General features: G+C 44.9%; 7 protein-coding genes across 7 annotated transcripts; 3 read left to right on the forward strand and 4 right to left on the reverse strand.

The window, feature by feature from the left end:
• Nucleotides 1-1292: 1292 nt before the first annotated feature.
• L199_006826 (uncharacterized protein) lies at nucleotides 1293-1961 on the forward strand (the record flags this gene model as incomplete). The annotated part of the gene is made up of 1 exon (XM_064892523.1): nucleotides 1293-1961. The coding sequence occupies one exon, from the start codon at nucleotides 1293-1295 to the stop codon at nucleotides 1959-1961; it is 669 nt and encodes a 222-aa protein (XP_064748595.1).
• Nucleotides 1962-2017: 56 nt separating this feature from the next.
• Nucleotides 2018-3905, forward strand: L199_006827 (uncharacterized protein; the record flags this gene model as incomplete). Its single annotated transcript, XM_064892524.1, has 4 exons — nucleotides 2018-2624; nucleotides 2704-3029; nucleotides 3145-3395; nucleotides 3491-3905. 4 exons carry the CDS (start codon nucleotides 2018-2020, stop codon nucleotides 3903-3905), a joined length of 1599 nt encoding a protein of 532 aa, XP_064748596.1.
• Nucleotides 3906-4122: 217 nt separating this feature from the next.
• On the reverse strand, nucleotides 4123-6409 carry L199_006828 (uncharacterized protein; the record flags this gene model as incomplete). The annotated part of the gene is made up of 6 exons (XM_064892525.1): nucleotides 4123-4281; nucleotides 4360-4504; nucleotides 4579-4816; nucleotides 4911-6025; nucleotides 6113-6178; nucleotides 6246-6409. 6 exons carry the CDS (start codon nucleotides 6407-6409, stop codon nucleotides 4123-4125), a joined length of 1887 nt encoding a protein of 628 aa, XP_064748597.1.
• Nucleotides 6410-6725: 316 nt separating this feature from the next.
• On the reverse strand, nucleotides 6726-8143 carry L199_006829 (uncharacterized protein; the record flags this gene model as incomplete). Its single annotated transcript, XM_064892526.1, has 7 exons — nucleotides 6726-6778; nucleotides 6846-6988; nucleotides 7097-7119; nucleotides 7188-7199; nucleotides 7284-7873; nucleotides 7940-8017; nucleotides 8086-8143. 7 exons carry the CDS (start codon nucleotides 8141-8143, stop codon nucleotides 6726-6728), a joined length of 957 nt encoding a protein of 318 aa, XP_064748598.1.
• Nucleotides 8144-8178: 35 nt separating this feature from the next.
• Nucleotides 8179-9304, reverse strand: L199_006830 (uncharacterized protein; the record flags this gene model as incomplete). Its single annotated transcript, XM_064892527.1, has 4 exons — nucleotides 8179-8262; nucleotides 8341-8691; nucleotides 8955-9037; nucleotides 9100-9304. The coding sequence occupies 4 exons, from the start codon at nucleotides 9302-9304 to the stop codon at nucleotides 8179-8181; spliced, it is 723 nt and encodes a 240-aa protein (XP_064748599.1).
• A 712-nt stretch (nucleotides 9305-10016) lies between these two features.
• L199_006831 (uncharacterized protein) lies at nucleotides 10017-12426 on the forward strand (the record flags this gene model as incomplete). The annotated part of the gene is made up of 11 exons (XM_064892528.1): nucleotides 10017-10076; nucleotides 10132-10231; nucleotides 10286-10442; nucleotides 10535-10844; nucleotides 10916-11084; nucleotides 11154-11231; nucleotides 11342-11832; nucleotides 11922-11944; nucleotides 12052-12206; nucleotides 12265-12312; nucleotides 12377-12426. 11 exons carry the CDS (start codon nucleotides 10017-10019, stop codon nucleotides 12424-12426), a joined length of 1641 nt encoding a protein of 546 aa, XP_064748600.1.
• A 238-nt stretch (nucleotides 12427-12664) lies between these two features.
• L199_006832 (uncharacterized protein) lies at nucleotides 12665-13332 on the reverse strand (the record flags this gene model as incomplete). The annotated part of the gene is made up of 3 exons (XM_064892529.1): nucleotides 12665-12673; nucleotides 12739-12918; nucleotides 12985-13332. The coding sequence occupies 3 exons, from the start codon at nucleotides 13330-13332 to the stop codon at nucleotides 12665-12667; spliced, it is 537 nt and encodes a 178-aa protein (XP_064748601.1).
• Nucleotides 13333-13677: the final 345 nt, after the last annotated feature.

Raw genomic sequence — 13677 nt, forward strand, 5'->3', positions numbered from 1 at the left:
AGCTATTCCAATCATCGCCTTTCGTCTCTTCTTTTACTGGAACTCGCATCTTCTCCGTCATCTACAGACATATCCGCCTCGTCTTACACTCGTACCTCGACAGCAAACGAACAGTAGAATCAACAGTGAAGAGCTGTAACAACGTCTAGGGACCTCTTTTTCTCTCTTTTTGGTACTGAAGATTATTCGATTGATCGACATTCCTTGAGTCCCCGAAGACATCAATCAATCTAACCCGAATTTACGGATCGGCTCCGAACTGTCTGCAGTGTTGCTGTCGCTGCCCTATCCTCCCTATCCATATTCTTCTTGGTGAAAGGGCAATCAAAATTTCCTTCGGACAGAGTGAATTCGGAAATCACTGCTCCGCTGTTTATCACCCATTCCTCTTTCCCCGGTTTCCCCAGAGCACACACAATATAGTGACTCGCGGAACTGGACTGTAACCCGTTAATTCCAACTCGTTGGAATCCGAGGGATCTTATTTCGGACAGAACAGCGTGGATATCGCATACAGCTGTAAATACCAATTCGCAAGATTGCTGTACATCTCGGAAAGTTGGATCCTGAATCTTTCGCCATTCCATTTGCGAAAGGCATACGATAGTTTCGATTCAGGGGTTTTTGTCGGACTCTCGTTGAGCCAAAGCCAAAAAGGACAATCACCTCAGTCAAAGTGGGCAGATGAACTCATATGAAGTGGACGATCGCCGTAATTGTGGTCAACCAATATAACTCCTTTTATCGAACAAAAAAAATTTCACCAACGATAAACGTTTGCTTATTCGCTACAAGGCTTCAAGAACGGTCAACAAGACCGATAATATCGGAGTGGGATCTCGATTTGCGTCATCCTCTTTCTTTGTGAGAAGACAAAGAAACTAGTGAAGTCCGTGCGTACGACTTTCGGTAATTTCCAAGCTACCAGCTGGGCCAGCAGACTTGAGAAGGAGAAGAGAGTATTGTAAGCCTTTAGGTTGGTGAGTCGCTCGTGTCAGCATCCAAGGGCTTATCAGCTTCCTACACCTTGGCGCGGCCGCCTTGCTGACGTGTGACTGTGTGTGTAGATGGATCGAGGGAACAAAAAAAGTCACAGAGTATTCGTACGTATCTCAACGCCGCAGATACCTTATTGTTCTTCGTTAATTAAGGTTTATCCGATCATAGGGTCTTGGAAGATCGGAGATTTGTTTTGTCGATAGATCGTTCCTGAACACGTGGTTTGCCATCATTTCTCTTTTGTTCATCAACCTCCCATCCACCATAAAGAGAAAACAAAGTAAAATAGAATCATGAACGTCGTCAATAATACCCTTCGTCAACCAGACCATGGATACAAATATGAGAACAGGGTAGAACAGGGGAGGGAAGGCGATGACAAGATGGAAGTGGATGAGCAGGGACAAGGGGATGGGACAAATGCCGATCAAAATGAACAGGCTCAAGATCTAGATTATTCATACTCCCGGTCGCATTCTCACTCTCATACTTCACATTTTTCCATTCGCCAAGATTCGTCGATACATCCACTGAAACCTTCTCCATCTTCATCTTCTTCATCATCTACATCCTCAACCTTGTTCTCTAATCCGAATGTACATAGGTTAAATGACAACATTGCTACCACTCTCACTTTAGAAACCAGTCAATCCAACAGCAAACACAATAACAACGATAATATCGACAAAACGGACAATCAAAGATTACTTGCTTCTTCACCATCATACACACACATAGAGCATAGTTCCTTCTCGTCTAACCCCACACCAGTACAACACGCACAATCCTTACCGCCCATCTTGTCTAATACACAGAATCCCTTCACTGCCCAATCACACCCTACACCTGTACCAATATCACAATCTACCCCTTCTCACAATAACAATAGACCTGTCCCACTTCATCTCACATCACAGCTTCATCTTCTTCAGCATCTTCCATTCGATCCACACGTCGTCTGAACCACTCACCATATATCGTACCTCAGACAGCCGAATTAATATCACCTTCACCCAAGATGACCACGCCGAACGGATTAGTAACAGTGAAGGATGAAACCAGGACGCCAGTTCCGTTACCTTCTTCACCTTTATTCGAAGTCAAAAACGAACCTATAGATCATAATGAACTGTCATCTACTCCTCAGGCATCTAGATCAGTACATTCAGGTAGGATCGGTTCTTCACCAGGTTCGATGTCAATGTCACAACGCAGAGGTGTTAGACCTGCTTTCCCTTCACCAAGGATGATACGTACCGGTTCAGCTCAGAGTAATTCCAATAATGGGATAGGCTCAACAAGAGGATTGCTCACACCTCAATATTCATCATCATCATCCAAACATCCTCCTTACCCTTCTCCAACTCCCCTCATTTCCGCTCCGTTATCGCCTCCTCCCGGTACTGGCTCGGGACATCCAAGTGCACAAAGATGGCATCAATCGGCTCCTGCCGTACCATTGTCCGCTAACATGCCATCCATAAATCAAAATGGGAAGTCCAAGTCGACCCCAAATCCATATCAAGTTAGTCTGGATGAGATACCAAAGGATTTCGTGTTGAAGAAACTGGTTCAGCTGGCAAGTAAATATTGGTATGCACCTCATTCAGCAGATTGTCACATAAGTGAGTAATCCCCCATTACCCCATTTTTCTCTCCTTTAACGTTTTGTTTCGTGGTTCGTGTACTGACGAGGAGGTTCAGTCGTACCTATTAAGAGAGCTTCTCGATCACCTGCTATCCCTTCCACACCACGTACGGCAATCCCACCCCTACATCAACGATTATCTACTCAACCGCACGTACCTCAAACTGCAAACAATTGTGGACCTATCTTACATGCCCAACCGGGAGATTCATTTTTCGGTCCTTCCACTCCAACAATTGCGTCGATACAGGCTGCCGCTCAGGCGGACGGTGGTGGGGAGATTAAGCCTGATGTTCTGTCTGGTAGTGTGACGACCATGGAGGGGAATAGGGATATAAGTGGTGGGAGGCGGGGTAGTCTACCAGGAGGTAATCAGCTAGAGGTGAGTAAGACTCCCATCTACCTTCTTAGCCTCTCCTCCTGTGATCTCCTAGCGCATGTCAGTCGGATGGGGCATTTTGTAATGGGAAAATATTGATGTAACTTTGATAACATAGCAATGCCTCGTATTCCCTCTACACAAAGACTACCTTACCACCCAATCCGTCTTATTCCATACCCTTCTAAACTGCCAGGCAGCCCACTTACCGAATCCACCCCCGAGGGATTCAGACGGCCGATTGATATTCCAATCACCCGTGATAAGGGGTGCTAAAGTGCTACCTACCAAATCGGATCGACCGAAAGCTCTTTATGTACCATTACCTGATCCAGCGAGTTTCGGAGTGATATTGCATTGGCTGTATTGGTGAGTCTCATCCTTCACTTCCACATTTCACCTTTGACGGATCATAGGAACGACCACGCAAGTGATCATACTGATATACGCTACTACATTCATAGGCACGACGCCGATCATTTCAATCATTGTTTATCGAAAGGACTCGTAACTTGGCAAGGAGTCATACGGAACATCGAATACCTCTCATTAGATAACGAGATCAAGCTATTAGCCGGGAGATGGTGGAAAAGATGGGTGAAACCTACCGAACTTACCGAAAGACGTAAAGCTCCAAGTGTCGTTCCAGGGAAAGGCAAAAGAAGAGCATTTTCAACCTCTGCTGCTGCTGCAGCTAAGAGAGAGATGACTATGAACATAGATGATGATGATGACGATGAGGAAAATGAAGACGAGGAAGATAGTGGAGATGAAGCTGATGATGAAGATATAGAAGACCCTAATGGTAGGAATATAAAGGTCAAAAGTGAGGATGAAGGTTTAGCGGATCATGTTTCACTCAATTTGGGTAGATTGTGAAGATGTGGTTTAACTTGTCTTCCGATGTGTCATGTATATACACGCATTATCCTGTTCGATAGATACATCACTTATGTTTACAGCTGTATCATCTAATTCTAAATTTATGTCTACTATTTCTTATACATATCGTCGATCTTGTATAATATACGATACAATACATGAATTCTTGAATTCACCTGTTCCAGTCCTCTTCGGTACATCGTCGAATACGAGTCTAATTCACTTTGACACTGACATCTGCGTTTCCGTTCTTATCATTCGAGTAATAGTCCATGATGTTATCGGGAGGAGGCGGTAGTCCGAATAAAGGAGCGGAGAATGACCAGGTTTTCTCAATCAGATACGCAGAAATATTGATTATAGCGTAGAAGGTCTATCCGATACCAGAGAAGATGGTCAACTCATGATTCACAAACTTAGTGGTGAGAGAACACTCCGCTCAATTACTTACCATAGGTATAACACCCATAAAGATATTACCCAAGGGCCCACGACGTCTGATCGTCTCCCATAATTCAGTTTCTACTATTCCCTGGGCTTTGGACGATCTGTATGGGCCGGTAAGTCGATAGAACGTAGGGAAGGCTGCACCGAAGCTGTGGAAATAAATATCATACATTAGTCTCGCAGTTCGAGACAAGCGACCAGACCTTAAGAGAGTCGGACTTACCAATACACAAATAGTACAAACCACCCATATTCCCACCACAGTTCAAACAATCCCGGCGAACTACCTATATCCTTAGCCAGCGTCGACATGTACGTAGAATGATCTACACCATATTGAATACGCGATGTTGGGGAGTGCAAGAGATGGTAGGTCTCTGGTGATTTGGGAATCGGTATGCGGTTTTGGGAAAGTAAGAGGAATAACTGGGTTTGCATCTCTGCGATGGGTGGAATCGCACCTGTGATACAAAGAGAAGAATATCAGCGATATTTCATGGAAGTATCCTTTCATTCCCAGCGATGCTGTATCGCAAACTGAAAAATCGTACTCACCTACACCAGGTCTCACAAAACCTACGAATCCAACTGACAGATCCTTCCCACTGGTCACACCTCTAATTTCACATTCCTCCGGTCCTTTAGGATATTCTTGACCCAACCAATCCCAATCCTGCTTATACCCCGTACAAAGCACTACCAAATCAGGTTTACATTCCTCTGTCTTCCAAGCATTTTCCTTCAATCTATGCTTGGGTGGTGTTCCAAAGACCGCTCTTCCATTCTCATCAAATTTCTGGGGGAAAGGGACAATATCAATCTTTCTATCTTTTATATCATCAGGTAAGGGTGGATCAATATAATGAGCGATCTTCTTATGTATATTTGACAATTTGTAATACGGTTGATTGATGAATCTAATTGCTTTAGCAGATTTGTTAAGGAAGACATATGCTCTACCTTGTCTTTCAGGCGGTAATTCTCCACACCACTGATTACAACCTGCCTTTGTACCCGTTAAAACCCACATAACCCTTCTAATAACGAAATCGGAGATGAACCATCGGAGATGGGATTGAGCGATCCATCGATGAACATAAACATCTTCGAATAAGTTAGTAATCAATCCATCGATAGGTAAATTACCATCAAATGTATATCCCAATATACTAAAGTTATTCAATACTTTGGGAAATGACAAGAATCCCGTCCGAACACCTAACCATACTCGTTTGGAGGTAGACATGATAGATTCGTAAGCTAGATCCATACCTGTTTCACCTGCTCCGAGAATTAGGACTTCCTTGTTGGACAGTTGAGAGCGAGATTTGTAAGAGGATGAATGGATCCATTCTGGTGCGGATGGAGGGATCGGTTCGGAGTTGAGACCAGGTATAAGAGGGATATTGGGTGTGACGTGTAGACCCGTTGTGATGATGACTCTCTTAGCTAGGATCGACATAGGTTCCCCGGTAGGTTTTTTGTCGGAGTCGAGACGTTGAAGTACGGCTATATGTTTGTAGTCGTCTTTGGGCGATGGGAGTTTGTTGAGTGAGATGAGTTTGGTAGATGTGTGGATGTAAGGGGTAATACCGAAGTGCTCAGTGTAAGAATGGAGGTAAGAGACGAAGTTTGGTAATGAAGGATGATCAGGTGCAGAGAGTGGGTATCTATGATTGAGTGATATGTCAGATGGGGAACCCAGATGTCTCGCTTGACTGATGAGAGGAGATGTATGAATGGACGGTACCACTCACCGGAAATCAGAGAAACACGTCAACTGTTTACTACTGACCAGTTCCGCATTCTCATAACCTCTCCACCTGTTAGAGGTCCTTCAGCTTCTCCTCCTCATTGCGATCTCAGACCGATGATTGGATACGGGCTCACCTGAAAGTACCTCCTATCTCAGATTCCATCTCGACCAACACCGGTTCTTCACCTTCAACCCATTTCTCACCGTACTCCACTGTGTATTTCAGCGAGACCAGACCCGCCGGTCCACCGCCGACTACCAGCGTCGAAGCTCTTGAAGGTAGACTAGATCTGGTCATGATGATGGTATGTACAGTATATGGAACAAGGAATTGCAAGAGGAAATGACGATGGAGAAAAGGATATGCTCGATCGAGGACAGTGGACAGGTCGAGTGAGGCACGGACAAGACCGAGAGCCGATCTTATCATGAGGCTCAGAAGCAAGTGTCTGATTGTGAAAGTCTTCGGCTTGAAGAGTCAGATGATTTCTCACGTTCGCTTCTGTCTGGCTATTCCTTTCATATATGCACATACATTCACTATTCTTCCCTTTGGCAGATAATGTACAACTATACCTGGAAGCTACGACCCTCAACGTAACACATCTGAATTATCATTCTGCATCTATGGTAATCATCCTTGCGAACCATGTCTCGTCCCATCCGTCTATGTACACGTTGAGACATCAGCTGACGGATCCATAGGGCACGGATGGAGTGAATATGGTGCTTACATCTATCTCTAAGTCGTTGACCGAACGCACGGTACTTGACAGCAGAAATGGACGTCTCAGGATGCGGTCGATGTTCGTTGAACGGTAATCCAGCTTGGTTGGGAGGTATAAATCGGATGATCGATCCGCCGACATTCTGAATTCTGTATGATCATCATTTGTAAAAGCCATTGTACAAGGTCATAAGCAGCTCGTTGAGGAGATGTGTGCCCGATGGCCTCCGATAGAGAGTTACCCACAAGAAGACTTACCTGAAACCAATCCTGTTCATCAACTATCAGATCACATTTCATGATCAGCACCGTACCAGCCTATACGGTTCACGATTGAAGATATACTGACATTGTATATATCCTTCCAATGTACTTGCCCTTGTCCTTCTATATCTTAGGACGTACTGAAAAGCTTTTTGACTAATTTCAACTGAGAGTTTCTGACCTGAAAGATCGGAGCAATCTGGTTTCCTCGCTTGTAGCTCTTCTCAACGGGATTGTCTCCCACCGACGTTGGAGAGCCGACGGTTGCGAGGTCATGAGCAGCAGACCCAGCAGATCCCCTCGTGTTTATCTTGGCTTGTCGAGCCTCGAGGTCGGGATGCATTTGACGATATGCATGACCTGATTGTGCTAGTGGTACAGCTGAGGGCACTTGTATGGCGACATTTGACTCTCTTGAAGTGTCTCGATCGGGTTGAGCGCCTGATTGTGGATCCCACTGCGGAGAAATAGGCGATAGAATGTCTTTTAGACCGAAATGGTTGTTGAATGATTGTCCGTGAATCTCAATACAAGCTTCTTCCCAGCAGTTCCAAAGCTTATTCCCACGGGACGATTGCGCTGTTACATTCTCAGGTGCTCTGGAAAATATTACTGTTGCTTCTTTGAGTGTGTGATCGAGCTTGTTGTACTCAGCTGATATTCTTGAAGGAGCAGGCGAAACCATTGGACGATGTTCGGGACAGAATTGATTCTTTGCCTTGAATAATGAGTGAATGACGTCGTCCAACTCGTAAGCCATAGCATATTCGCCTATATATGTTGGATATTGAGCTCTTTTTCCTTTACCGGAATATGAGGGTGAATCATAGCACGTACCGATCAGCTTTTGGATATGGGGAGACAGTCCTATAGCCAAGGATGGCTCGCGTTTCAAAATTTTCTCATAAGCCAGGACTGAACGGTAAATTGATGGTGAGTCCAGTTAAGCCCTGTTACAGCTGTATATGGACAGTGGGACATACGGAAATGACCCAACCTATCGTCCCCTGCCCCTGCCATGCCCAGATCGAGCGCACACATTTGTGCTACGATGCTCTCCAGGTAATAATGAGCGATCAAAGAGCAAGGACAGAGTCTGATTCCATGACCAGAATGTGGCTCTCCAAAGTTTGGTTTGTGATATCATATGGTAATTTGGGCTGGCAGGATAAGCAGGCAAGAATGTCAGTAAATCTGCCGATTCAAGGTTAACTGATTGACTAATCAATTGAACTCACCTGACTTTGAAACCATATTCTCTTTCCTTTTCTGACTCCCATGTCACCTGCGAAAATTTGCAATTCCGATTGTTTCTTGACCATCAGTGATTCTGTATATGAATGAAGGATGCTATAAGTTTCTTGAATAGGACCAGTGGTTTTGGCTTGGATAGCAGCGACCTTGCCTCCTTCTAGCATACCTAGCTCCCTCAATCGTTCGATACGCTCCAGAGCCGCTTGACATGTTAAGATTGATTGTACAAGATCGGTCATTCGGAAGGCTATTCTTGTTTGATCACCTTCATCTGATGGTACATCGTAGTGTGAGGAATCGGCAGTCCATCTGTGAAGAGATCGAACAATGTCAGCCTGGGTCAGATCTCATTGAGCAATGAGCGTACATCGTTGTTAAATTCATGCAACAGCATATGGTTGAACTCATGATTAGTCTCTTCGCAGCCCAATAAAACCTTGTTGTTGACCTGAAGCTTCTTCCTCAGTCCAAGAACGTTGTTTTCGTTTCGACGGTTTCGACCAATCATCCAATGAACATACTACATGAGGTAGAGGATAAACAAGTCAGACTAATTCAGATGCCAATCATAACTTCGCATGTCAAGTAATCAACTCACCGTCCTACGAAGTAAAGGCCACATTCTCAGAGGAGCGAAGAATTGAGTATAGTCAATACCTTCCTTCGACCTCGCCAGATAATCTAGAAAAGGACTGGGGTTTCAATTATGTCTACACTGGAAATAGTTGAATTGTAGTACTAACCTTTGTCAAAGTATTGGACACAGTATTCGACGCCATTGGTTTCTGCTTCATTTTGATATTCCTTCCCGATGTCTACTTCGGATGAAAAGGTGAAAATCCACTTTTCTCCTGTTTGAGTACGTCTGACGTATATTTCGCATCTGTTATCGCGAGCTGATCTATCGTCTGGCGGTGCATTGGCGAGAGTGGAAATTACTCCTCCCATATCGAAGTGAATTGATACCGGTAAGAATGACTCTGAGAGCTTGAGGAGAAAGAATGGAAAAAGAGGAAAGTGATCTTCAGACACAAATCAGCCCAAAAGTTACTTGTCGCTCCTTCCCCTTCCTCGACTGAGCTTTTCAGTTTATGCTGATGGTCGATGGCCCTGAAATAACACGATTGGATCTTGCCCCACTTTGATGCCCTGGTAGCTCAATTAATCATTACACGATCGTCCAGCATCGCAAAATGGAGACCAAAGATCCCTTAGCTTCCGTACAAAAAGGGTGGCCTTTGCTGGTTGGCCTACCTTCCTGAGCGGGCAAAGGTTTCTTCGTCGATTTTCCATGCTACAAGTCGGAAACGCTGGCAGCGATTGAACGATGGCGAATCCCTCAAGACAGCTTGCGAGGGGTGTACACCCTACATATCAGGAAGCATTAGTGATATCGCGTTGTGCTGGCTAGAAGTGCTTGTAGATCGACTTTCTTCGTATCAACACATGCGATGGAAGCAGAGGAGGACAAGCTGAGCTGAAGATTATTCAAATGTGTCAAGTTCCATCGGAAGAGAAGATCAAGGTTTTCGCGCACTCATCCTGAGGAATGTTCTTGTCCTCATAATGTGTTCCAACTATCTCTATCCTTCACGATTGTTCTGCACATCCGCGTACATAACGGCTCAGTTTCTGACTCAGTAAATGAGGGGGGAAGGAGATGTCTGAACTTGTAAGAGCTGTGGGACCATTCCCTGCTTGGGTCCAAGAGCTAAGACGAGTAAGCTCGACAACTCCATTGCGCTAGTTCGCTCCCAATCTGACTGTTCATTTAGACAGGATCGGCGACTTTGAGCAGGAATGACATACTGAGACAACCACCTCCAGCTCATGGAAGTATATCTGACGAGCTCTCGTGGCTTGCTCATAGAGGTGGTGAGTGTCATCTTCTTTAGCAGAAGATAGTCCGAGCTGATTCTAAAGTAATAGCTGCTGAACTTCTCGGCCTTCCTTCACCGTCGTCCCGGTTGAGTCATGTAAGAACGTCTGTAGAAGCTATTTACGAGTACTGGCATGGAAAGACGAGTACCGTTAGAGGTCAGCCGATGGCGATGGCACAGTGTATACAGGATGAAATGGAATTCAAGTGAGTACCTCTGCTCCGAGCAGCCCTCCTTCTCTATACTCTGTTATATCACGCAGAAGTCTATGTCAAGCTCATGAAGTGCCACGACATAGTATCACCAACATTCCCATATTGCCCACATGTGGTCTCGCTCCCCTCGACAATGACTCCAAATACACCTATGCCGTTCTACGCCCTCTAATAGCGTACTTCAACATGTACATCTACGCGATAGAGCTTCAGGATGCTCTGGATCGTATAAATGCTCTTGACTCATCGATAATCAAGGCCGGTGGTAAGGAGCTCGGATCAGAAATAGAATGGATAAGGCAGCTGGCCGGTCTCATGGTGGAAGAAGCAAAGATCACTTTGAGGTTATTTTGGGCTGCTGGACCTGGTAAAGAACTGGTCAAAATGAGCTTGGTGAGGGAATGACACCGGACTTGTTTTCTGAGATATTCGACAGATCTGACCGAGAGCGATACATGATATAGGATAAACCGTGGCACGAGTCTACGAATATAGCTAGAGAAATACATCTACACCTGAATGAACCCTTAGAAGAAGTGGAGAAGGATAGTCCATTCGATGCTGCTTTCGCTGCGGTTTGCTTGAATCCGGATGAACGGGGAACAGGTTATGGCAGTTCAGAACTCACAAACAGTACGTCTCTCATCACCTGACTTCACAGCTAAATCCGGAGAGTTGTCAGTGTTGATTTGCGAGCTATAGTCCTGGCGTTGGAGCAAGCTACCCTTGCAGAAACAGAGTTGAAGAAGAAGTATCCATATGCTATTCAGATGGTAATGGGTGAGTAGAGATCACTTGCTGTTCCCGACCTATACGTGGATACATAGTATCTTCCATCAAGCTCAGTAATCAGAAAGTTGCCTTTCAATACTGACTGGACCTCATTGTAGGTGAATATCTAATGGCTCTAGAACTCCTACGCGAACTTCCACCTCCTACCTCACCTTCCGTTGAACCCCATCGTCCCAAGACACTCGCCGTCCGACTCAACGTATCTCAGTCAGCTTCCACCCAGATATGTACAGCCTTACCATTCGTCCGATCAATGTGCGTACGCAGTACTGCTATAGAGAATTCGTCGCAACTATGGGAAACCCATAGAGAGATCCAAGGTATATTTGCAAGAGAACTGAAATTACCCAACGAATTGATAGATAAGCTTTTCCCATTTATGATTGAAGTGCCTGACCCGAAGAGATGGAAGCCTGTCAATGACTATAATGAGCCACTAGACGATAGCCCGGAGGATGGAATGGGTAAAGAGAAGACTGGAGAAAAGAGAAAGAGGGAAACGTTCCAGGTGAATCGGAAGGAGTATAAGTTGTGTAAGCAGATGTTCAGTGGGGATGATGTTGATGTTACACTACCGGAACTGAGCCGGGTGAGTTTGCCTTCTGCAGTCATCATTGTGGTTGCTATAGTATGTGACGGACGGAGGAGTAGCTGACAATCTGCCATCTACGATGATAGTTGTTCCGTTCGATTGGCTTCATGTAAGTTTAACATCTCATCCCTTCTCATGACTTATCCCTTGCCTCTCGCATCATATATGACAATTCGAGACACATATACTCATACGCTTCTTTTCGCCTTCTGTCAGTATCGAGAAGATAGGAGGATCCTTTATCCGCTTTGCTCCGCCAAACAACGCCGGTATCCCATTTATCGTCCGTGTACCAGTCAGTGGCACATTTCACCGCCAAGGTGATTTTCCAATAGCATTGGAGAGTATCCACCATATCGTTGTCAGCCTCTGTACGTTGCAGGTCCGATGACCTGACTTTTATCTATTGTATGCTAATTTGGGACTTAGTCGGATGGGATCTCGATTGGTTCACTCTCAAAACGGATGCGGAAGATGGTGAAATTGATGATGACGGCGGACGAGGGGGACTATGACCATGCGCATTGTGGCTGTAGGAAAGGGATGTATGTGTTCAATATGAAGGGGGAAATCCTTTTGGAACCACATTGAAACGATATTGTAGAAGAAAGGTGATTAAGGCTTGATATCGCCCCGAAATGTCAATTATCGAGCCATGAAGCGAGTTGTAAAATACAAAAACAAACAAGAAATGCATGACAAAATACATCTGACGCAGATTGATATCGAATGTATGGTAAGATAAATGGACTGCAATGGTCTTCCTGCCACCGAAGAGATCACGAATCTGTGATTGACATCCGGTCATACATGATTCCTTATGACAGACCTAGACGGTCTATAAACAAAATCAGGTTCAGCGAAAAACCAAAGTATAATCGGTTATCCATGAGATCGACTTACAGAGTCAACAAATGGAATGACATATCGTCCTTCGCATTTCTCTCCTTCAGGTAAGAGACACAATGGTTGATCACACACGATCGTGGCATGTTTATCCTTTGGACCTTTGAATCCAGCTTCTTTCAATTGTAAGGTGAATTCTACGTCACCATCAAATTGGTCGTCCACTGAGACTTTGCACTGGTAGAAATGAGAGCTTCAGTGAACACCCTTGTACAACATTTTATACTGCATCGCGATACATACAGTTTGTTGCCATGAAACCTGACTTTGACCTGACCCATTACTACCCCCAACAGCCTCGGTAGCAGCCACAGGACCACTGACAGTGGCAGAGGAAGATACAGATGTACCTGAAAGAGGTGTAAGAGACCAGATCGGTCCTTTCCAATAGAATGACACGGACTTCGAGACCAATTGATCGGCGGGGAAGCTTCTCGAACCGCCATCTAGGTTTACTGCCAGGGAACCATCAGCAAGTTGAGATGAGGTGTCGGAGGGGAAGTTGATTTTGACGTTTCCGTTCACAGCCAGTGTGTTTGGGAGTAAAGCGATAGTAGAGAGTAGAGCGATAAGTAAGGGTGATTTGATCATAATGATTGACCTATGAGAAACGGGGTAACGCTGAACAAAATATAGATGCAGTCGCTAGTGGGACGCGAAGGAGAATATAAAGACAAAGACAAACACAGAAATCAAGCTGGAGAAGTACAGAGAGGAGTAGACGGGAGATGAGGATGGTTTTCAGTCTTATTTATACTTTTTTTCGGGCTGTGCCAATTTCGATGTGTTATGCAAAACATGACACCTGGAGTCTCCTTTATGACTAACAAAGGGAGCTCAAATTGGCAAGAACACCTTTCATTGCCTTGAGAGGGGCTAAGAAATCGGACCAAATTCTCATCCCCCAATCAACCGTGGATCGACTCTTTATCCCCT

This window comes from Kwoniella botswanensis, chromosome 1 (assembly GCF_036426115.1).
Source record: "Kwoniella botswanensis chromosome 1, complete sequence".
Taxonomy (NCBI): Eukaryota; Fungi; Basidiomycota; class Tremellomycetes; order Tremellales; family Cryptococcaceae; genus Kwoniella; species Kwoniella botswanensis.